The following is a 23,461-nucleotide window of genomic DNA, read 5'->3' as shown; positions in this document are numbered from 1 at the left end:
TGCTCTTTAACAAACGTCTTTTAACAGCTGTAGTTACTCTGAGAGGTATAACTGGCCAACATACGCAGTATGCACCTACCATCTATTTAAAACTACTGTAATTTCCCTCACTTTTGCCCCCAAAATTGACAATAGGAGCAGGAAAAGTTACTAAAGTGACTAAAAACACCTGTTCTCACGTACACATAAATACAGCTTGAAAAATCCTGAACCTGTTCTTTTTAAATTGTTTTTTTTAAACACTCGAAGGAAAGAAAATCTGTACCATTATAGCTAATCACAACAAATGTTTCTTTAATTAGAATTTAACAGCAATATCTACAACATTTGGCAATCAAAAGGCTTTTACTTGTAATTCCATCTGGACTCTAGGTGGCGCTGTTGCATATAGTGAATGTGAAGCTATGGAAGTTAACTAGTGAAATAAAGACAGAAGTCTGAAGTTCCTCATTAAATCTCCAAGTGTAAACAGTGCAACTTTTATTGATTTGTTTTAAAAGAAATGACTGACATAATGCATGTTTGCTGACACTGCTCTGCACATTGAGTGATCACATACAACCGGAGGCAGCACTAACTGGTTTTAGTTAGTGCTGCCTAACACCAGTGGTCTGTCAAAAACTAAATGTCTGCAAGCTATGATGGCTTAATGTTAACAAGTGGTACATTACAGCATCAGCACTGCAGGGCTTCGATTTAAGTGTGTGCAAATGTGTAATTAAAGCTATAATGTCTGACACAGTTTGTTACTGTGTGTCAGTTGTCAAAACGCAGTCTGAGTGGTCAGGGAAGCATTAGGTTCAGCATGACATCAATATGTTTAGTGTAAAACAATCTCGTGTCAACATCAGCAGCTTTTCAAGGACCATCTCAGCATTTTACCTGCTGTGGCCCATTTACTCCAAATCACATTCAGTATTGTTTAGTACTAAAACAATTAGCCAACTGACAGAAAATCTATCCACAACAATTTTGATCAATCTGGATTGAGATGATATCAACTTGAGCTCTGGGAACTTTTGTATTTTTCACTTTTTGTGACATTTTACAGGATAAGCTATGGATCCAAAATATCGCCCCATTAGTTGCAGTTTAACATCACTCCAAACCATATTTCAAAAATAGCACTGTGCCTTCCAAACAGCCTGTTGGGTTTCCATTCATTTCACTAAACACACTTTTTGCTGAGACTTGAAACTGCTTGAGGCTAATCCAAACGGTGAGAGAATGTCTGCATTTACAGTTACTTTTCTCAAAGTTAGTCATTGTTTTTTTTGGTAATGATTATGATGCAACTTTGACAAAAACACACTGAGACATGGTGCTCACCGTGCTGATGACCTGTTTCAAGTCTCTGCTGGTCCAAGTTCACACGGCTGTCAACCAAAAGGCCGAAAGTAGAGAAACCAGGAAAAATACGCACAGGAAAAAAAAAAAAACTTTACAGAGAAACAAAATACTAATATTAAATGGACTTAAATGTGAAAACACCAGTATAGTTCTTTAACCTCAGCAATGACAGCGATGGCTGTGGAACATGCCTCTGTACTTCTAACAACAATGTACAACTTTCTCCCAAACTGGATTTAATTTAGCATCTGGAGACAAAATACCATTCTGAGTTTAAAAAGGCACAGACGTAGTTAGAAGAGTGAAGTTAGAACAAATTCAAAATCAAATCTAGAAAATTAAACCCACAAGCGCCACCCACAGGACAACGCAGCCCCTGACTACAGCTGTAGACCCTGCTAATGCCTGTCTTTACCCTGCACCACCATCTCCCTAGTATCAATAGTATTTTAAATCTTAAAGGGAAAAAAACAAAACAAAAAAAAACCACGTGGGCGGTAGTTAAGTACTTTGCCCACGTGGTAGAAGTGCTCATGATTTCTTTCTTTAGCTGTTATTTTATCCCTTTTGAGTGACCTAAAAGAAGAAACAGAGTAAGACTCGTGGCCACTTTCTTCATCTGGGTCCCCAGAAACATCTGATGAGAGAGCAGCCATGTTGTAAACTATTAACCACTGCTGGTTAATGTGAAAGAGCTTCTGTTCACATGAAGGAGAAAATCCTGAGAAGAATGGACTGTTTTCCCTTCTCCTGTGAAAATTAATGGAATCATTCACCTACGCTTTCTCTCTTTGTCTCTATATCTTTGTATATGCAAACTCTTTATCTAGTAAGAAAATATCTGTGGAAGGATAAATGAAAATATACAATTATCAATACAATAGAATACAGAACTACATGTTAAGGTGATTAAAAAAACAGGTTGATTGTATCTTTTACAATGCACACACACATTTTCCTTGGTTTAAAGGCAAAAGAGGTAAAGTGTATAAGAGAAAGGCAGCCTGTTTCTGTCGTTCAGAAGACTGGTGCTCGAGGATTAGGCGATTGCTTTTGCTTCTGGTAAGAAAGCCTCCCAGTATTTTATCAGCTGGAAAGAAAGAGACAACAGTGTCAGGTTCATTCATAACTGACAGGAAGGAAGTGGTTGACATTTAAGATTTAAAAGAAATGTTTTGTCTGAAGGTTTGTTCAGATGTGAACTGTTATGTTTTCCAACATACGCAGAGATGCGCTTAATTTTCTACCACCCTGGGAGAGTTTGTTCCCACTTACCTTTCCACTGACTTTGTACATAAATTGGCTAAAACGTGTTGAATGTTCTATCTGAACATCTGAGCACACCCTAAAAATTTACCATCCACTTTCCTTGATCTGAACTAAACCAGTAATTTTTAAAAGAAAAATTTAAAACTTTCACTCAAACTTCTGTTTGATATTATTTTAAAACCACATGTACATCCAGTTTAGATATGCTGCATAGGAAATAGCTATTATAAATATAAAATATAAAATATTATTTTGTGACATGGCAGGGACAAAACAAGGATTGGAATAGTTAGAAAAACCATTCTCAGTTAAGAAACGTTTTATAAATGCACCCCATTGGTTTGAAAGGAAGAAAATTTATATATAAATTAGAAATATTCATAGAGAGACATTCACCTGTTGCTGAGACTGAAGCATAGACTCCAGATACTTGATTATCTGTCTTTTGAAAGCTTTGGCCTTTTCTTTCTGTAAGAGAATATTTAAAAAGATACACATGTTTATGTAACATTTAAATCACCCTGCAACATCCTGGGAATAGACCAGGACTAAACACTGGTACCTCAAAGCGGATGACCTCCTTGCGCACAGTGGCTGAAACTCTTTCAAAGTCTCTCTCATACTGTGTCACTTTGGCTTCCCACTGTTAACACGAAGAAATGACAGGTTTAAAACCACACAGATATTTCATGTTAGTGTATTGAAAAGGTTAAATGTTAATTGTAAAATTAAAATTGACTCTCTACTTCACATTATAAGCAAAATCTCACATCTATCACAGTAGTTTTGATTTAGGTCAATTTTAAGTTAAGAGTCATAATTATGTTATTTCACATATTTTTGACTAACTTGTAATTACTTTTTCATTTATCAAACATTGTCCCCAATATTGAAAAGACCACAAACTCCTGAGCATTCAGGATTGCCAGTCATTTTCTCGGTGTTGATCTTGGCCTGTGCCGTACCTCGGTGATCTCCTCTTTAGCCAGCTGCAGTTTGTCTGGTTTGTTGGCCCACAGCAGTTTGGCCTCAGTCTCCCTCTTCTTCTGCAGCATGGACTGAGCGTCCTGCCAGCGCTGCCACGCCTTCATCCGGTGATCAAATGACCCCTGCATGTCAAACGACCATTTCTTACACTTGGCTTATTTAATTTATCCATGTCAGCACAAAAACGAATTCCAAAGTAAATGTCTTATCCACTATTAGAAATACTCCTTGTTATGGCGAGTATAACTGACACAGGTAACATGGTCAACATTAAAGTAGTATGATAGTCTGATCCAACTTCCTTTGCACAGTAGTTAAAACCACACAGTTGCTTCATACTCATCCATGTTTGTTTTTGACTTAGATTCATAATTTTCTGGCATTTCATCTTGTCCCTGGAAATACTTTCTCAAAGTAAAATGTCCTGGTGAGGATTTTCTTCACAAGGACTCAACCCAACTAGCTGGACTTAATAAAAATGTCAGACTTGACTTCACTGCTTAACATAAGTGACACAGTGACAGATGGAAAGGCACAGAGTTTTTTTAGACTGTAGTCAATGCTGCAACCAGCACAGCAATCAAATACAATTACTCCAGATTTCTACATATCCCATCTGTTGTTTTCAATTCATTTAGTTAGGCACTTCTGTTACTTTCACATTGTGGGTGTTTCCTGTTTTAATTAAGCCATTTGAGAAATTTTGATGTCTAGGAATTAGTTGAATATTAATTTTCTCAGTACCCTCACAGCTCCAAGCAGGCGGATGAAATCTGCGATGAGTTCGGCGAAGCTGAAGGTGTCGTTTTCGGCCTGGTCCTGGTGTAACTGCTCCACCCTGTCCTCCACCTCCGACAGCTGAGACAGAGCTCGGGACAGGGCAGTGTTGTCCTCTGCACTGCCCAGCATGGCTGCACTCTTGGCAAAGCTCGCTGTGTTCAACGACAGCTCTGGAGGAGAAGATCCATTTATACGTTAATACCAACTGAAGAACTGAAGATGAAGGGTTTTTTCCACGCAACACCAAAAAACTGTGAACTATGAGAATCTGGAAGCTATTCTGTGAGCATGAGCTTGAGGAAAAGCACCAACCATGACCAGAGGGCACAGGGGTCAAAACATTTGAAATCCTATACCTTTTAAATTGTATGTATGATGCTTGGGAGGGAGAATAAAGAAGTGGTAGTAGTAGCCAGTAGCAGTGTACAGCAGCTAACTGATGACATCATAAACTCTGTCTAATCTTCTTAACAGGATGTTTAAGTGATGAGGTTTCTTTACAGTTGGAGAGAGGATGACTAACCTTTCCTGTGGATGACCAGCGACTCGACCAATGTGTGGAGCTTCCTGAAGTGCTGATCTGCAGACTCCACCTCCTGCAGCTTCTCCTCGAACCACTGCAGCGAAACACACAGTTAGTACAAGTATAAGCATCAACACCTCTGTACATTTAAAATCCCACTGTTTATCCACTAAGCTCTATGACATTACCAAATTACTGAGGGTCAGTAAGTTGATGAAATGTTGTGAATTATATTTGTACAAGAAATAACTTTTGCATACTTTTAACATTACTTTTCCAGATATTTAGTGAAATTAATATTTCACTGATGCAAATGAGTCATAGAAATCTGATTGAGTTCAAAATCTTTTTGTAGACTGGATTTATGCAAGAGCCTTGTGTTTTTAAACAAGATGTTTAACTACAAACATGACACTGGAAATCCAGTGCACTTTAATGCACTTGTGTTTTTTTCCATTTAATTAGCTGGAATAAATATTTTCTTTTATTGATGTTCAGTGTATGCATGTACGTTTGTATGCATGTACGTTGAGCCCAGATCAAGAGGAAATCAGTGCCACTGCTTAGTTACTATTTTATGCACCAAATTTTGAGAAAGGCTCTTTGATTGTTCGTGGTTGCCTCACCCACAATATTTCGACACATACAGTTTGCCATATGTTCACCTTTACCCTAGTGCTTTAGTTTGAATCTTCAATCTTCCTTTAGCTGTGAGCTTGAAATGTTCTGCTTTAGACAGAAACATGCAGATTGCGTCATCTGCTACACACGAGCTTCTTGGGAAGAGAAACCTCTGTCAACAGCTGGAGTGTTTCAACATGAACTCACCACGTCCGACTCATTCATTTTGATGGTCATTTTACTGACAGCATCTGTTGCTCTGCTGATCATTTTCAGGAAGCCGGCACCACTCAAAGCCTGGGTGTTCACAGCTCTGGGCAACTGAAGGCACAAATACAATACAATTTTTTTTGTGCTTCAAATTTCACTTTACTAAACATTTTTAAAAAACATAAATGTTCATCGTTGAAAAACACCCAGCCAACCTTGAGGCTCTTCAAACTGAATTTGGGCTCTTACCTCTTCTCTCTCCAGGAACTCTCTGACATCTGGATCTTGAATGAGTGACGGGTGATTGACCACCCTCTGGAGATACCTGTCAAATGGCAAAAAAAAACCCCAACTTACTTCCTCTTTGTATTATCATGGCAACAACATCACACCTTTACTTTTGTTTAGATTATGAGATTGTGAGAATTCATCTTCTCTTACCTCTCCAACGCTCCTCTTCTTCTCTCAACAAAGTCTGTAGATGAGGAATCTTCCTTCCCCACCTTCACCTTTGTCATTCCTGTGCAAGACATCACTCATTTTGACAACTGACTAAGAATTGGATTTCTAGCTACAATATAAGAGAAAATGGGATGAAAGGAAAAGCAGCCAGTTTACCCAGAAGGCTCTTCTCTGGTGGTGGAGGAACAATGAAGCCATTTGGTCCATGTTTTTCAGACAGCTTCTCGTACAGGCCAAGGAAGTCGCTGAAGCGTCGCTTCACAGTAAATGTCTTGTTGCGAAACATGGGCAATGTAGTCTGAAACAGAATTTCCTCACTTTTTACACAAGTTGATTGTATGTACCTAACACCTTTAGTTTTGGTGGACTACTGCTATAAACCTGTGATACAGTTGTTTCTTTTGAAGAACAGTGCACGGGCATTTCAGCTGCCCTACACTGACCAGTGCTTCCTTTCTTTGCACACTATTACACACAATTTATATGTAAAATGGCGACACACTGACAGACTTTTTACCTCTGTGGATACTTTGTAGGCCATATAAGCATTCATCCCATCCCCTGAAAACAAAAGAAAAGAGCAACTTGGAAAAGGCTTTGCCTGCTTGAATTTATGGTGTTCAAATTCATTTGTTCTTTAATTACAATAAACTCAAGAAGTGTACATGTTTTCAAAAACAGAATAGAAATAATACACTGCACCTATTTTTTCAGGATCTTTTACAGAGACCAAGATGTCAAATTTGTCTTCTTCCTCCGCTTCTTCCAGCTGAAACAAATATTGACCAAAAAGTGAAACTTTTCCAGTTGGAGTTACAGTTTTATTTATATTTTTGTAAAAATAGAAGTTTCTTTAACTCAACAATTTAAGGAAACCTTACAATAGATAAAATTATGTGCAGAAAGAGCAAATTCTTGAACTTTAACAGGAAATTCACGCTGGGATTAGATATGTATGTACCTCCTCCTCCGTGGCAGCAGACTGTGGCGTGGCCAAGCTGGCAGCAGCTGACAGGGAGGGGGCAGATGCAGATGGTTTGTCCATCACCTCCTTCTTTCTCTCGTTCCGTGGACTGTCGAGAGAAAGCTCCACTGTAGCTTCTGTTAGAGAGTAAAGAAGCAAAAAAAAAAAAAAAAGACTGACGTTATCATGCTGAATGGAAATGTGTTTTTTTTTTGGTTTACGTCATGTCCCAAGTCTGCCTTTATGTACTTACGTCACCTGTCTGCGGCAGAAAGTGTACTAGGCATTTGTCAAACTCGCAAATTTACAGACAGTTTCAAAGACTCAACAACCAGCACAGATCGCAAATTTGTACCTTGCAATACATCTCAGAAAAGAAGCAAATGACTAAAAAAGACAAACAGAAGGGCACAAAATGACAGAAGAAACAACACTGATCTGTAACACTGGAGACCTTCGACTCTTAAACCATCTATCCATGCATCAGTGTAGTTGTACCACCTCCTAGTTGGATGTGCAATAGGACTGCTCTCCCTAGGAGACTAAATGCTAAAACCCTGACAATGTATCCAAAGAACAGAAAAAGTGGACCCACCAGCAAATATATCTGTCCCCTCCTCAGAGTGAATTCCGTTGGTTTTGGGGTTGACACCTCTGGTGTTCTTGATACTGGGCGCTGTGGTGACTGCTTCTTCACTGAAGATATCAGCAGGTTCTGCAGCATTACTTTCTTGCAGAGGCCCACCTATGTTGATATCAACACCTGCAGTAGCTTTAGATGAGACCGATTTGTCTTTCAGCTCTTTACTGACGGTCTTCTTGGTGGGACCCAGCGGCTCACTAAACAGATCCTCATCAGGTTCACCGAATAGGCTTTTCTGTGGCTGCTTGACCGACTTGGTCTGCCGTGGTTCTGCAAACAGGTCGCTTCCCTCATCCTCAAACAGATCGACTGTTGCCCTATTGGGTTTTTTGGCAATAACAGCAGGTGGAGCAGCAGGTGGAGCATCACCAAGAAGGTCAACCAAAGGGTCAACAACACGAGAAGGCTGCTGCGTGTTGCTGGCTAAAGAATCACCACTGAGGTCAATGATTGGAGCAGTGGCAGTTACATTTACTTCTTGTTTCCCAATACCAGATAGATGTGTAGCACTGCTGGATGCTTCACTTTTATGTGCCGTTGATTCAACAGTAACATCCGCTACCACTACTTCCTCTCGCAGTGCCTTGGTTTCACTTCCCAATATGTCAACGAAATCATCTGAGGGTTCATCTAAAAGGATTTCAGTTGTGTTTTTTGCTGCAGTTGCAACAGCACTTTCAGCTGCAGCTACGGCAGCTTCAGATACGTTGTCTGACAGATCAACAAACTCATCACAGGGTTCAGTGACTTCTTCACTGTTCGTGATGTCAGAGGAAGGCTTTGTTAAAACATCACTGGGTGGCAGTATGGTGTCCATGTGGGGCTCTGGAGGGCTGTCCTGGAGATAGGAGAGGGGAGAGAAAAAAAAAAAAAAGCTGTAAGTAACAAACACCTGTTGGTTATTTTTAGATTACCCATCAAGACAATTTAATTCACCCTCACAGAAAAAAAACAAACACTTCTCAGCAAAGTGTGTAAAGTTTAAATGTCTTAGCACATTGAGTAATATATTGAGTAGTTTAATCAAATCATCAACTCTATCCTAAAAGCCAGTGACTTATAATGAACTGATGAACATGTGGAAAGTCACTCTGAATCCACTAATGGCCACTACCTGGTCCATTTCCAAGCATGACTTCAGCTACTGGCTCTGTTAAACATAACATTCACAACTGCTGAGTAGTGTTTTCCGTGCAGCAGTGAGGCCAGCTCTCACAAAAAAGAAAAAAAACAAATGAAGGCAGCAACTTTCCAATCTCTGCTCTGAACTTTGACAGCGGGAACACATCCGGGTTCTGACCATGTGACCACAGCTGACTCACATGACAGCAGGCTGCCTGGGCCAGCTTTCCTCATTCAAAAAGCCTGAGTTTTCACCCACTGATAAACACGAGCACTTCCCTGATAATGTCAACTTTCACAGTCAAACCACACAGACCTTATTTCCTGCAGAGTGCTATGATTAGACTGAAGCGTGCACTACTTACTATTTGATTATCAAAGTGATTGCCAATTAATTTCCTGTCAATCAACTGATCACCTAATTGTTGTAATTCTTCTCAACCGATAACAGAATCATTGCACCTAAAAACTATTTTTATGATCGGCTAACCTGCAGCTTGTGTTTTCTATTGACTGTTTAGAGACTATGAAGCATCAAAAACTTGTCAGAAATGCCTGTCACAACTTCTGATAGGACAATGTGACATTTTTGAATGTCTTAAAGTGTTGACCACAAGTCTACAACCCCAGATGTTACTCATTTACAGTGATTTATGACAGAAAGGCAGCAAGAAGGTTTTTACACATTTAATCTACTACTTACTTTTGCAAAAATAATTGTGTCAATAAAAAAGGCCAAACAAACAAACCAACAAAAAAGACACAAACTCCTCTCATTTGAGAAGCTTCAAACAGCAAATATTAGTTATATTTTAGGTTAAAAGCTTCACATCAGATTATTGTTCTGCTATTAACGAACCGATTAATCGACTAAATCACTTTTAAAGTAACAGAAACGATGGGCTAAACGTTTTTAAAACTGATTACTTTAAAGTAGATCAACCAACCGACTAATCGTTTAAGGTCTAACTAGTTATAGGGGGCCCGGATCAGCTGGATCCAATCACAACTAGGCAGAAACGTTAAGTTAATACACATTTTCAACAGTAATGTTGATTATTGGATCAGATGTGATTGCTGAAGTTACAGTGACTAGTTCTGGTGTAGTATTATCTGGTTTCACAGTTGCTGATGTCAGTGTTGATTTTTTTTTTGCGGTCAAACCAGCTAAATGTTGGCAAACACCTTCCAAAACTAAAGCCGGACTGGTCTCATTAGCTGACGTTAGCTAACCAGTACTTTCCCTGGCAGTTAACGCCAAACCAGATGCTAACCAGCTAACTAACTAGCCGTGAAAACCCTCTGAGACATACCGGGCTCATGAAGAGGTCTTCCCCGTCGTCTTCATCACTGTCTTGGCCTTCGACTTCTTCTGGGTCCAGCACATCTTGGTCCTCGGAGTCCGGGAACGGAGGAGGGCTGCGCTCCGAGCTGGTCGCCATCTTCGGTCTGTCGTGGAGGAAACGTCTCGACGTGTGTCCTTTATTTAGTAGCTACCGCTGCTCATGTGAGGCCGAAGCACCGCTGCTATGCACCGGGGTCGTAGTTAATCCACCTCAAGGCTGCTGGACTCAACCAAACCAGCTGCTAACTGGAGGCCAGGGAGGTGCAGACTCTGTACTTCCTGATCCTCCTCCTTCTTGTCAGCTTAGCACCAGGGTTAGCCAGCCGGGCGGTCATAGGACAGACCAGAGCCTGAAGCTGCAACACATGGACCGGGACCGGGGTGCGGGTCAAACTGGATAGTCTGCACAGCTCGGAGCCCCCCTGGCAGAGACACCGGGGCTGTGAGGGATGTCGCGACTTATTAAAAACGGGGACGTAGAGTCGCGACAGCCGCTTCTGACCCCCAGAGATCACCTGGACCAAACCGAGCCGGACTCAGATGAAGGTAAAGAGAAGTATTCATCAGTGCAGCACAACAGAAAACACATTTAACTACATTTTATAGTCCTACTGCAGTAAAAGTACAAATAGAGAAAAGAGAAAATCTACAGAAACTGTCCAAAGTACAGATTCAGCAGAAAATGGTCCCTGGCTGATAAATTGTCATGTATATATGTGTAATATAATGAAATACTGTGCAGAGGTTTTAATCCTGACTCTTGTCTCTCACCACCATCACTCTGACCCGTTTGCTTGTGTTTTGCTGCTTTTTAGGTGAAATTATATTTGAGAGGGACACAAGAAACATCGCACATGGAGCTGGAGGGAGTGCACACAGAAGATTAACATATGAGGAAGCAGTAGAAGAAGCAGGTACTATACAGGTTGATGTGTAAAACTCAAGGATTAGCTGATCATCTGCAAACTAAAGACACAGTATTTTGTCTCATATATTCCAACTACAGAAGTGATGTAGGTACAAAGGGCAAGTAGAAGAAATCTGCCATGTTATATCTGACACATCCTGACATACTGTGCTGCAGAAAGTGAAGTTTAATGGTGCTGCTTTTATACTGTGGTGTCTGTTAATGATGGGTTGGACCACATTACTGTTGGTTTTGTCCAAATCAGACCTACAAAGACCTAAAAACGTCCTCAAACTTCTCTTTGTTCATTCACTCGTTGTTCTGCTTTTGTGCTCAGGTTTTGGATTGTTCCACTGGCTGCTGTTGGTGGTGTGTGGTTGGGCCAATGCCAGCGATGCGGTGGAGATCCTCTGCGTGTCTTTTCTCCTGCCAACAGCACGCTGCGATCTGCTGCTGAGCTCTTCAGACATGGGCCTGCTGACTGCCAGCATTTTCCTCGGTGAATCACGGTCACTTTTTAAGACAGTTATCTCATCTGAACAGGAACCGTTCACCTGCGAAGACGATAACACAAACACAGAGCGACACCATAACAGCCATAACATGTTGATTTAGTCACAATGAACATAAACAGACTGGTTTCAGTGTCATTACAAATGTATGACAAACCTGCTAATACAGAACGTTAAGGGGCAGGGCAGAGGAGAGCTAGAACACAAAGATAAAAACAGAAACAGATCATTGCTGGTGATTTTTGTTAAGCTGTTCTAATTAACTTTAATGTTAAGGGCGCACACAGAATGCTTCCTATCTCTGTTGCCCTTAGAATTTGTTTAAACATGTAAAATATAATAGAATTAGGACTGAAACTAAATTAGCAACCAAAATACAACGTAGAATTTTTAAAATATTAAACGTGTCATGAAAACCAAGCAAACTAAGTTCGACCACTCTTCATTTTTATATGTAGGCAGAGTTAAATAAAAACACAAATCCCTAAATGTAACACTGGTCTTTGTGAATCTAATCTTCTAGCTGCTTGTTTTCCAGGCATGATGGTGGGTGGCTACATGTGGGGATACTTGGCTGACCAGAAAGGCCGTCGCAGGGTCTTGGTCATGTCACTGACAGTAAACGGGGTGTTTGGATGTTTGGCGAGCACAGCTCCGTGGTTCTGGCTCTTCCTTCTGCTCAGGGTCATCAGTGGCATCGGGTGAGGACATAATTTGCATTATTTTACATTTCTGTATTTACAGTTAACTGACAAAACAGGCTTCCTTCAGTGTGTCAACAGTTAAAGAGACCATCCTTCAACAAAAGGTGTCTTTCATCCCACATTGATTATCAAAATTGCTGCTGAATAAACATCCAAAAATAAGCAAATTAGCAGCTTGGACCTGGTAAAATCCTTGGGGTGCACAGATCTAATCAACACGTGTAGTTGTTTTTAAATACCTAAATACACCTTCAGAGTAAAAGACTTTTGAGAAAACTGACTAGATTTTATTTCCCTGTTCTAGAGTTGGCGGATCGATCCCTGTTATCTTCTCATACTTCTCAGAGTTTATGCCCCGATTGAGGAGAGGTGCAATGATCAGCGCTCTGGCTACTTTCTGGATGGCAGGAAACATTGTGGCTGCAGGTGGAAACAAACATAAATTCCCAAAAATATTTCAAGTCACTTGCTAAATTTTAGTCTGCATTATGTGGAACATTAGCTTGTTGAAAGCAAACATGAAGTCTATCCAAGGTATCCTGTCCTTGAATGTTGGATGAGGGGAAATTTGCATCTGTAGACAGTCATACGATCTCAGCAGCTCACCAAAGCATGGTTCTGTGTTGGGACGGCAATCCATTGTCAGGTTTGGTAAAAAAGGAACCAAGGACCCAATTGCAGGTAACCACCCGGTAAGGTCTTTATTGAGCCGTTGGTTATCGAGCTTCCGAAGGGAAGACAGGGGACCGGTTCAGGCGTTGGTTTCTGCGGCGGAGAGAGACTCTGGGTCGGGGAACTGAGATGGCGAGCCGGCAGGATCGCAGGGCGAGGAAGTGGCCGGGTAGGTGACGGGACAAAAGCTGGCAGCCTGAGGACAAGAAAAGGTAAGTTAGGATCAGGTTAGTCAGCGGTTTAAGAAGCCGGACTGTACGTGACTACCAGGGGAGGTAGACGGACGAACTGGCGATGAGACCGAAGAGGATCAGGGCTTTTATGGCAGAGTGGACTGATTGATAATCGTGCTGCTCGGCCTCCCGCACCTGGGACCAATTACCTGGGAGTAGAGGGATAGCAGTAGAGCAGGGAGGAGAGAGAGAGATGAGGGAGGGACAAAGGAGAAGGCGGCAGGTCCCTGCCGCCTCATGACAGGACCCCCCCCCCACGGGGCGCCACCTGGCGTCCCCGAGGCTTGCCTGGATGGCGACGGTGGAATGCCCGCACCAGGTCTGGATCCAGGATGGCGGAACGAGCCACCCAGGAACGTTCCTCCGGACCGTATCCCTCCCAGTCCACCAGGTACTGGAGTCCCCGACCCCGGCGACGAACGTCCAACAGCCGACGAACAGTGTAGGCAGGGGCATCGTCGATGAGGCGGGGGGGCGGAGGAGCGGTGGCCGGAGTCTGGAGGGCGCTGGAGGAGACAGGTTTTAGCTGGGAAACATGGAAGACAGGGTGTATCTTCATTGTGGAAGGTAGGGCCAGCCGGACCGCGACGGGGTTGACCAGACGGGCAATCCGGAACGGGCCGATGAACCGTGGGGACAGCTTCTTGGCATCCGAGCGTAGCGGGATATTCTTGGTGGCCAACCACACTGACTGCCCGACTTGATATGCCGGGGCGGAGGCTCTACGTCGGTCCGCCTGCCGTTTGTTTTGTGCCGAGGAACGCCGTAGCGCTGCCTGGGTCCGGGTCCAGGCGCGCTTACAGCGCCGAAGATGGTGTGTGACTGACGGCACCGACAGTTCTGCCTCCTGGGAAGGAAAAAGGGGCGGCAGATAACCCAGGGAGGCCTCGAAGGGGGTCATCCCGAGGGCCGACGACCACAGTGAGTTGTGTGCGTACTCGACCCAGGGTAGTGATGATGACCAGGAGGCGGGGTCTTCTGCTGTCAGGCAGCGCAGGGCTGCCTCCAGCTCTTGGTTCACTCGTTCGCACTGGCCGTTGGTTTGAGGATGGAATCCTGAGGACAGGCTAACGGATGCTCCCAGGGCCTTACAAAAGGCAGTCCAGACCCGGGAGGTGAATTGGGGACCTCGGTCGGAAACGATGTCCTGGGGGATTCCGTGCAGGCGGAAGACGTGCTCAGTCAGGAGCCGGGCAGTCTCTAGAGCTGTGGGCAGTTTGGGGAGAGGGACAAAATGCACAGCCTTGGAGAAGCGGTCAGTGATAGTAAAGATTACTGTGTTACCTTCCGAAGGGGGGAGCCCCGTGACGAAATCCACAGCGATGTGGGACCAGGGCCGGGACGGGATAGGCAGTGGCAACAGCAGTCCGGCAGTTCTTAGATGGGAGGTCTTTCCTCGGGCGCAGATGCAACAGGCCGCCACAAACTCCCGGATGTCGGAGTCCATAGCGGGCCACCAGAAACGCCGCCGCAGGAGATTGCGGGTCCGAGTGACCCCCGGATGGCAGGCGACCCGGGAGGCGTGGGCCCATTGCAGTACCTGGGGACGTACAGCTGAGGGGACAAACAAACAGTTCGGGGGACCCCCTCCCGGGTCCGGTTCCTGGCCTTGTGCCTCCTTAACCTGGGTCTCGATGTCCCAGGTGAGGGCGCCGATAACCCTCTGGGCTGGCAGAATCGTTTCGGCAGGAGCCTCCCTGGGGAGCTGGGAAAACTGCCGTGAGAGGGCGTCCGGCTTCTGATTGCGGGAACCTGGACGAAAGGTGACAGTGAAGTTAAAACGGCTAAAAAGCAGGGTCCACCGAGCCTGACGGGAATTAAGTCTCTTGGCCGACCGTAGATATTCCAGGTTCTTATGATCGGTCCAGACTAAAAACGGCTGCTCTGCTCCCTCTAACCAGTGTCTCCACTCTTCTAAAGCTAGCTTTATTGCCAGCAGCTCTCGGTCCCCCACGTCGTAATTTTGCTCAGCAGGGGACAAGCGTTTAGAAAAGAAGGCGCAGGGGTGCAGTTTTTGGTCTTCCTCGGACCGCTGTGAAAGAACCGCCCCGACGCCCACATCGGAGGCGTCCACCTCAACGATGAACTGACGTTGGGGATTAGGTTGGATTAGAATAGGGGCGGTCGTGAAGCGACACTTCAGGGACTGAAATGCCGTTTCGGCCTGGGGATTCCAACGGAAGGGTGTCTTGGTGGAAGTGAGGAGAGTCAGGGGCTGTGCCAGGGTGCTATAGTTTCTGATGAACCGGCGATAAAAATTGGCAAAGCCAAGGAACCGTTGTAATTCTCGCCGGCTTCCGGGTCGCGGCCAGTCCACCACCGCCTTGATCTTTTTGGGGTCTGGACGGAGCTTACCCGCTTCGATGATATAGCCGAGGAATGCAACCTCCGAACAGTGGAAGCTGCATTTCTCAGCCTTAACGAATAGGCGGTTCTCGAGGAGGCGCAGGAGGACCTCGCGTACGTGGTGCTGGTGCTCTGCTTGGGACCGGGAAAAAATTAAGATATCATCTAAGTACACGAAAACAAAACGGTTCAAGAAGTCCCTGAGCACGTCGTTAATGAAGGCCTGAAAAACGGCTGGGGCATTAGTCAACCCAAAGGGCATGACGAGATACTCGAAATGCCCAAGGGGTGTTTTAAAAGCCGTCTTCCATTCGTCCCCCTCCCGCACCCGGATCAGGTGGTAGGCACTCCGCAGGTCTAATTTGGTAAAGACCACCGCCCCCTGCAGGATCTCAAAGGCAGAGGTAAGCAGTGGTAACGGGTAACGATTTTTTACCGTAATGTCATTTACCTTACGGAAGTCAATGCACGGGCGGAGAGACCCATCCCCCTTCCCTACGAAGAAGAACCCTGATCCGAGTGGGGAGGAGGACGGCCGAATAAGACCGGACGCTAGGGACTCCTTAATGTAGCTCTCCATCGACTCCCTCTCGGGGCGAGACAGGCTATAGAGCCGGCTAGAAGGCAATGATGACCCCGGGAGGAAGTCGATGGCGCAATCATATGGGCGATGGGGAGGAAGAGAAACGGCCCGGTCTTTACTAAAAACCTCTGCGAGGTCGTGATACAGCTCAGGGACACCGGCGAGGTCCGGGGAAGGCTCGGAAGTAGGCTTACTCGACTTAGCTGGGGGCTGAGCGGAACGCAGGCAAGTGGCGTGGCAAAGTGTGCTCCACCCCGTCACTTTATGTTGCTGCCAATCGATGTGGGGGTTGTGTAGAGTTAGCCATGGGCGACCGAGGACTAGTGGGGAAATTGGGGAGGAGATTAACTTAAATTGAATCTCCTCTCGGTGATTACCCGAGAGGAGTAAGGAGAGAGGCGCGGTGGAGTGGGTTATGTGGGCTAGAAGTCGCCCATCCAGCGCCTCGACCCGGAGTGAATCCGCGAGGGGCTGCGGAGTCACCCCGAGCTGCTGGGCTAGGTTCGAGTCTAGGAAATTATCATCGGCCCCGGAGTCAATCAGGGCCGAGAGAGAGTGTGATTGGGTACCAATAGAAATAATAGCTGGTAAAAACCAGCGAGTGTTCTGGCCGGGTTTCCGAAAGGGGCTCGCCAGTACCCCCACCTTTACTGGCGAGCCTACTCTTTTGGGCGGTCCGGGCGGCTGGGACAGGCGGCGATGAGATGTCCCTTAGCTCCGCAGTATAGGCAGCTCCCCTGACGGAGGCGCCGCTGGCGTTCGGCGGGGGTAAGCCTGGCGCGACCCAGTTGCATAGGCTCCTCATGCTCCAGGAGACTGCGGTTCAGGGCGGGCATGGTAACTGTGGTGACTGTGGGCACGTCCGTGCGTCCCCGTCTAGTTGCCAATTCCGCCTCCCTCTCACTTCGCCGTTCCCGTAGCTGGTTGTCGAGGGAGACTGTGAGAGAGACAAGAGCATTGAGCGAGGTTTCCTCGCTTCGTCCCACCAGCAGGTCCTTTATTTCACTACTTAGCCCTCGCATAAATATTCCTCTTAGTTCTTTGTCCCCCCAGTTAATAGCTGTAGCCAGAGTGTTAAACTCGATTGCATACTCTACTACCCGTCGGTCTCCCTGACGGAGAGCAAGCAACCTTTGGGCTGTGATACCGACATGATCGGCATAATTAAAAGTGTGTCGAAAAGAAGATAAAAAATGTTCAAAAGTCTGTGTTTCTATGGGACGGGCAGTGAACTCTGCCTCCGCCCAAGTCAAGGCCTCGTCCCTTAATAATCCAGAAAAAAAAAGTAACTTAGATAAGTCGGTGGAAAAACTAGAGGGGCGAGCCTTAAACACGTTCGTGCATTGGAATATGAAAGACCGGCACTTATCTGGCTCCCCGGAATAGGGGGAGGGGTCCGGGACCGGCGTGTCCCGGAGACACTCAGGAGGAGGCGAGGCGCTGGCTCCGGGGGGGGGGTGCTGGAGAGCGGAGTTCCGGCTGGAGATTTGGAGGGGTCAATTGAGCGGAGCGAATGCGCATCTGGTCCGTCAGCTGCGCGACCTGCTGCAGGAGTTGGTGGTTGGTGTCCATGAGGGCCCGCAGCATCCGGTCGTGTTCCCCCAGCAGACGGCCCTGACTGTGAAGGGCCAGCTGCAAATCCGTGGCCGAGGGAAGGGCACCTGGCGCGGTATCCGCTGGGTCCATACTGGCCAGTTCGTTCTGTCAGGTTTGGTAAAAAAGGAACCAAGGACCCAATTGCAGGTAACCACCCGGTAAGGTCTTTATTGAGCCGTTGGTTATCGAGCTTCCGAAGGGAAGACAGGGGACCGGTTCAGGCGTTGGTTTCTGCGGCGGAGAGAGACTCTGGGTCGGGGAACTGAGATGGCGAGCCGGCAGGATCGCAGGGCGAGGAAGTGGCCGGGTAGGTGACGGGACAAAAGCTGGCAGCCTGAGGACAAGAAAAGGTAAGTTAGGATCAGGTTAGTCAGCGGTTTAAGAAGCCGGACTGTACGTGACTACCAGGGGAGGTAGACGGACGAACTGGCGATGAGACCGAAGAGGATCAGGGCTTTTATGGCAGAGTGGACTGATTGATAATCGTGCTGCTCGGCCTCCCGCACCTGGGACCAATTACCTGGGAGTAGAGGGATAGCAGTAGAGCAGGGAGGAGAGAGAGAGATGAGGGAGGGACAAAGGAGAAGGCGGCAGGTCCCTGCCGCCTCATGACATCCATTCAACAGAGAGCTGAATTTCCTCCATTGATCTCAGCCAGACACTGTATTTTCTCAGAATAGTTTTGTTTCATTTATCCTGCTTAAGCACTTCTATCATTCTAACAGAGATTTAGGCTAGTAAACCTTAGGGTGAAAGTATTAATTTCTTTAGAAACAGTACTGAAGTCTGAAATGGGAAATATGTACCAGCCTGTGACTGTGTCTGTGTGTGTTTTTCTCTGTAGGTCTTGCCTGGCTCGTGATTCCAAGAACCTGGGCACATTTTTCTCTGGGAACACTGGACTTCCAGAGCTGGAGACTGTTTGTGGTGCTCTGCTCCGTTCCCAGCCTGACCTCAGCCCTCCTCTTCAAACTGTTCATGCCTGAAAGTCCCAAGTTCCTCATGGAGGTATTCAGAAGCCAGAGAAATGCTTGTCTTCCCACCATGCTTTGTCTCCTGAGCTGTCTTTGACATGTTTACCCTGTCTTTGCCAGGCTGGTCAGGAGAAAGAGGCGATCTCTGTCTTCAGGTTGATGTTTGAGCTGAACATTAAAGGAAAAAGAAAGGCTTTCCCAGTAAGAAATAAATACTGCTACAGTATGCCTCAATGATTTATAATCATTTATTTGTCCGCAAACTTTGTGTTTCTCTTAACTGGGCTCTCGAAACACATACAGACATAAATGGTGTGTAAATGTAGTCAAATAGTGTAAAAAAAGAGAGATCAGAGGTGAAATACTGTAATGAATGATTAAGTAAGTGTAATGAGTGTCATCTTGGACTCTTCTGCAGGAATTTGGTGTGTGTACGAGGTCCAAGCAGAGACAGAACTGGGAGGAGACCAGGATCTGGGGATCATTCAGAGAAAAGCTTTGTAGTATTTTAAAACAGGTAATCCTACAACCCAAATGAAGTCATGACTGGACATCCAGGAGGATGATTTGTGTTGTCTGGATGACAGCTGCAGAAGAGTGGAAAAGTGCACTTTTCTCCCATATTACTGTAGCTGGAGATGTGTTTTGTTTGTATATGTTAGCTTGGCCAGATTCTTATGCTGTGGGGGCCCAAATTAAAAACGCTAATCCTCTGTTCCTCCTCCTCCTCACTGGAGCCTCTTTGCTGTAAAACTGCCTGGTACAAGGTTGACATACTGTAATTAAAATCATAAAACTAGATTTTGCACAGTCCTCTACCTTAAAATGGAGCCATAATAAATCAGAACTGAATTGTAAAACTGTAATTAAACTCAAATCTATCAATGAAAGTATGTGCTGTATTAAAATGTGTTCTGTCTAGATTTTGACATATAAGTCAAGACCTCAAGATAAATATGCACCATCCACCTTAAGGCGCTTGTCAAATTCAGCTTGTATTTAATGGTACATGCTCCCGAACATTAGAATATTGCATTTCATCTGAGTACCACAAACTAATTGCCACATAGAGAAGTTGGGGCTGCTGCAGCCTCTGGGGTTTTATTATAACACACTAAATGTTGGTTATTCTATTTATAATAAATTGTACATTGTTCAGTGGTGAATAATTACGTCTTTTTCATTTCTCAGTGTCATTTAAAATTGTTTCTCTGGTTTAACTTACAGGGCTTGATGCCCATTACACAGATGTTTAATGGTCCACTCAAATCCAGGAGCATTGCTCTGCTCATCGTCTTCTACTGCATCTCCTTTGGGTGAGAAATCCAATCTGTCCATCTAAATGCAAACTGAGGAGCGTCTGTGGTGAAACTGCAGTTCTGTTGTTGGAATAGTGTCAGACAGACGAGCTCAGGGTTTGTATTTACCCCGTGTTTCAACACTGCTAATCTGATAAATCTGTGTGTATATAGTTACTACGGGCTATGGATGTGGTTCCCAGAGCTGTTTGCAAGAGTTGAGGAAGGCGGTTCACCATGTGCCAACGTGTCCCTCCCATCTCCACTTCTCAACCAAAGCTGCTACCCAGTCAAGACAGCAGGTGTGTTTCTGCAATCACAAAGGAGTTACACTGGTTTTGTTGGTGTTCACTTTTTTTTTTCTTCTAGTCAGTGAATGCAGAGCTTTACTTGGGCTTAAATTGAGGTTTTCTATGTTTTTCCCATAGTTAGTACTGATATATTGTACATAGCTCACAGAACAAAAGGCATTAGTAGGTTACACTTCAGCCCCCCATGACCCAGATGTGTTACTGTATCTGTTTTTCATCAGTGTATATGGAGGGCTTCGTCATCGCTGCATCAAACCTGCCTGGGAACATCTTCACCATCCTGATGATGGACAGTACAGGTGGAAAGGCCCTGCTGTGTGAGTCTGTGGCCCATTAAAGCCTGCACTGATTTATTGATATAAGAGGTTTTTTTGTGATGTAGTCTGAAGTGAAGTGTTACACCCTCTGTCTTCAAGCTCAGATACAGCCTTTCTGTCCACATACACAACCGACCACTTACTTTTGCACTTTGAATCTCTCAACTTGTCTGATCTTTATTTTCTTCATCTATTTGCTGTGGTCTCCAGCCTGCAGTCTGCTGGTGTCCAGTCTGAGTGTCTTCCTCATTTATGCAGTCCAGACCAAAGCTCAGAGTCTGGTCCTCTCCTGTGTCTTCAGCGGCGTGTCTGTGATCGCCTGGAACGCTCTGGATGTGGTGGGAACAGAACTCTACCCGACCCAGCTACGGTACCTCAGCTTACTGTTGGATCTAGTTTTTCTCTTTTTTTTTGCCATGTGGCCTCATGATAAATGTGAGGGGTTGCAAGATGATTAAAGGAATAAAAGGAAGGAAACATTTTTTCATCTCACTATTTTGTTTGGCTTTTTCCTCATAGGAAAATGAATAATATTCAATAATAATCACGTCTTCAGACCTCTGAAAACAGTCTGAACAGGAGAAATAAGTATTTGGTTAAATATCTTGCATTTCATATTTTGAGCCATAACCTATGTTTAAGGGTCACAAGCCTAAAATGTTTGGAACGTCTGTTGCTGACTGAAGTATTGTGACCATAATTTTTAGTACTTGTAATTAGTTCTACCACCACTTTTAAAAACGTAGGCCTTTGACCTAATATGTTGCTTCCTGAACATTGCTTTTTTTCTTTTTTAAGCGTAGACAAATAAATTAAACTTCATTTTTTACAGCACTGAAAATGTTAAAGTTTCAGTACAGTCACACAATATAAGGATTTATTTTATGTTACCTTTCAAAATTTTGCAAAATAAATCAACAGTTGTCTTTACAGTTGTGGTAGGATGTAAAATTCTGCATTAAAACACAGATACTCACATGTTCATATCTGCTTTCTCTTTCCTTCTTGCAGGTCCTCTGCTCTTGGTTTCTTCACAGGAGTAGGTCGAGTGGCAGCGATCATGGGTAATGTAGTCTTTGGGAAACTGGTGGACACAAACTGTTCTATACCGGTGCTGCTGGTCTCTGCTCTGCTGCTCACTGGGGGACTGGTGGCTCTCCTGCTTCCCCAAACCAAGCAGACTGAGCTATCCTGATCGCTCACAGTCTACCTCACTTTTTTTTTTCATTTTGAAGTTTTCTGATCATGTATCTTCTGTTTGAGCCTTCTCACATCTCTCTGTGCATCTTGCTGGTGCCTCTTTTCAAATGGCAACAGAAAGACAAGTTGTCAGAGAACTCAGACTCTTCACCCTCAAAGAAGAATCTTTATTCAAGAAAGTGAATAAGAAGAAAAAGAAATGCAGCGTTCCTACAGTAGCTGTAGCTGCTTTTTAGCTTGCAAGGATTCAAATATTTGCAAATGTACTTCTACATCTATGCATACAATAGATTTGTGATTTTTTTTTTTTTTTTTTTTTTTTTTTGTACTACTTTACCGAATAGTTCGTTATTTTCCTGCACACACTGGACCACAGCAGTTTATAATTCCAGTGGAAAACCAAAGATGGCTAATTTCAGCTAATTGTTGTAAAAGAAGCAGAACAGCTCATGTATAGTCGGTATATGTGATTCTCCAAAGGCGCCTGTTTTAAATAGGTTTCTAATTATTTTGACCAGTTTTAAATAAACACTAATTTTGTTTATTTCAGCTCTGACTCTCTGCTCACTGTCATAGTGTCTGCACCCTCATATGGCTCCGGTTTTACTGTATTTACCATATTCTTTTGCTGAAGAAAAGTGCAACATTGAAACACACACTCGAACAAAGGTGAGCAAGTATCGATCTGCAGTACAATGTGCTCTGTGACACATTTTCACTCACTTTCTTAGTGAAAGAATGTGGGTTTGGTTAACCCACCTTAGGGAGTCTTTTCCTCCGTCCTCAAAAAAGCCAGGCCAATCATAGCCATTCATCTGCAATGGGACGGGCTTTACGCTCCAGTCGTCCAATAAGATTTAAACAAGCCTTGCACATATGCGCTGACTTGTTCGTAATGTTTCTCAATGCCAGTCCCAAGTCCGCAAATCTTTCCACAACTGGCTTTTGCTGTTTACTCCATTCAAAAATATGCACAGACCTGATGATAACACAGTGAGTTCTCATGTGTTTACAAGAACGACCACTAGCTTGCTAGTGTCTCAGATTTTTGCTTAATCAGAAATAATTTGACGTAATTTGACCCAGTAACAACTTTTTAAGAAGAAACGTTAGAAAATTTAGAGAACAGATAACAAGGTTACAGATGTTTTGAATGATTAATTTAATCTGACAAACTAAATTGTACAATATTTACCTCTGAAGTTGAGTAGAGTTTCCTTTCACTATTGTTAAAAATGAGGACATATGAAGACAAGTTGTTCTGCATATTTTAGTCAGATGCATTAATAGTGCTTAAGAATATATTGTTCTTAAGCACCATCAGGCAGTAGGTAAGCTGTTCTCATTATGCTTTAACTCTGTCATGTTGTTTACAGTGTCCTTTTTTTGTCATAACTCAAACTGCTGGACTGTTGAGCTCTATGTTCAGTATTCAGTAATTAGACAGTGTTATAGTCCAGTGCTACGACAGACCATAAGACAGAGGACATACAACAGTGCATCTGTATTTTTCTTTTTATTTCTATAATAAA

General features: G+C 44.3%; 2 protein-coding genes across 3 annotated transcripts; one reads left to right on the top strand and one right to left on the bottom strand.

The window, feature by feature from the left end:
* Positions 1–443: 443 nt before the first annotated feature.
* snx1a (sorting nexin 1a) lies at positions 444–10,411 on the bottom strand. Its single transcript, XM_026311967.2, has 15 exons — positions 10,245–10,411; positions 7,762–8,647; positions 7,164–7,303; positions 6,905–6,971; positions 6,720–6,763; positions 6,359–6,500; positions 6,182–6,260; positions 5,990–6,065; positions 5,738–5,851; positions 4,910–5,003; positions 4,351–4,556; positions 3,585–3,728; positions 3,182–3,262; positions 3,016–3,087; positions 444–2,440 (listed from the first exon to the last, which is right to left on the bottom strand). Exons 1-15 carry the CDS (start codon positions 10,371–10,373, stop codon positions 2,390–2,392), a joined length of 2,325 nt encoding a protein of 774 aa, XP_026167752.1. The 5' UTR covers positions 10,374–10,411; the 3' UTR covers positions 444–2,389.
* Positions 10,412–10,684: 273 nt separating this feature from the next.
* On the top strand, positions 10,685–22,442 carry sv2 (synaptic vesicle glycoprotein 2). Of its 2 annotated transcripts, XM_026311968.2 has the most exons (13): positions 10,685–10,822; positions 11,092–11,190; positions 11,521–11,682; positions 12,234–12,396; positions 12,704–12,825; positions 18,674–18,837; positions 18,924–19,004; positions 19,222–19,320; positions 20,031–20,119; positions 20,276–20,403; positions 20,634–20,729; positions 20,940–21,099; positions 21,741–22,442. In XM_026311968.2, exons 1-13 carry the CDS (start codon positions 10,726–10,728, stop codon positions 21,922–21,924), a joined length of 1,644 nt encoding a protein of 547 aa, XP_026167753.1. In that variant the 5' UTR covers positions 10,685–10,725; the 3' UTR covers positions 21,925–22,442. The 2 variants fall into 2 exon arrangements, with proteins under 2 accessions (XP_026167753.1, XP_026167754.1); XM_026311969.2 differs by lacking the exon at positions 19,222–19,320.
* The last annotated feature ends 1,019 nt before the right edge of the window (positions 22,443–23,461 follow it).

The sequence above is a fragment of the Mastacembelus armatus genome, chromosome 6, assembly GCF_900324485.2.
Source record: "Mastacembelus armatus chromosome 6, fMasArm1.2, whole genome shotgun sequence".
Taxonomy (NCBI): Eukaryota; Metazoa; Chordata; class Actinopteri; order Synbranchiformes; family Mastacembelidae; genus Mastacembelus; species Mastacembelus armatus.
The sequence above is the reverse complement of the archived record's forward strand: the minus strand, read 5'-3'. Positions and strand labels throughout refer to the sequence as shown.

Excerpts from the sequence above, each read along its gene's own strand:
- snx1a (XM_026311967.2), bottom strand. The coding sequence starts at position 10,373 with ATGGCGACCAGCTCGGAGCGCAGCCCTCCTCCGTTCCCGGACTCCGAG. Across the intron at positions 6,501-6,719 it reads CCTACAAAGTATCCACAGAG|ACTACATTGCCCATGTTTCG; the intron begins GTAAAAAGTCTG and ends ATTCTGTTTCAG. Across the intron at positions 4,557-4,909 it reads GCTGGTCATCCACAGGAAAG|AGCTGTCGTTGAACACAGCG; the intron begins GTTAGTCATCCT and ends CTTCTCCTCCAG.
- sv2 (XM_026311968.2), top strand. The coding sequence starts at position 10,726 with ATGTCGCGACTTATTAAAAACGGGGACGTAGAGTCGCGACAGCCGCTT. Across the intron at positions 12,397-12,703 it reads AGGGTCATCAGTGGCATCGG|AGTTGGCGGATCGATCCCTG; the intron begins GTGAGGACATAA and ends TCCCTGTTCTAG. Across the intron at positions 19,321-20,030 it reads TTTGTAGTATTTTAAAACAG|GGCTTGATGCCCATTACACA; the intron begins GTAATCCTACAA and ends TTTAACTTACAG.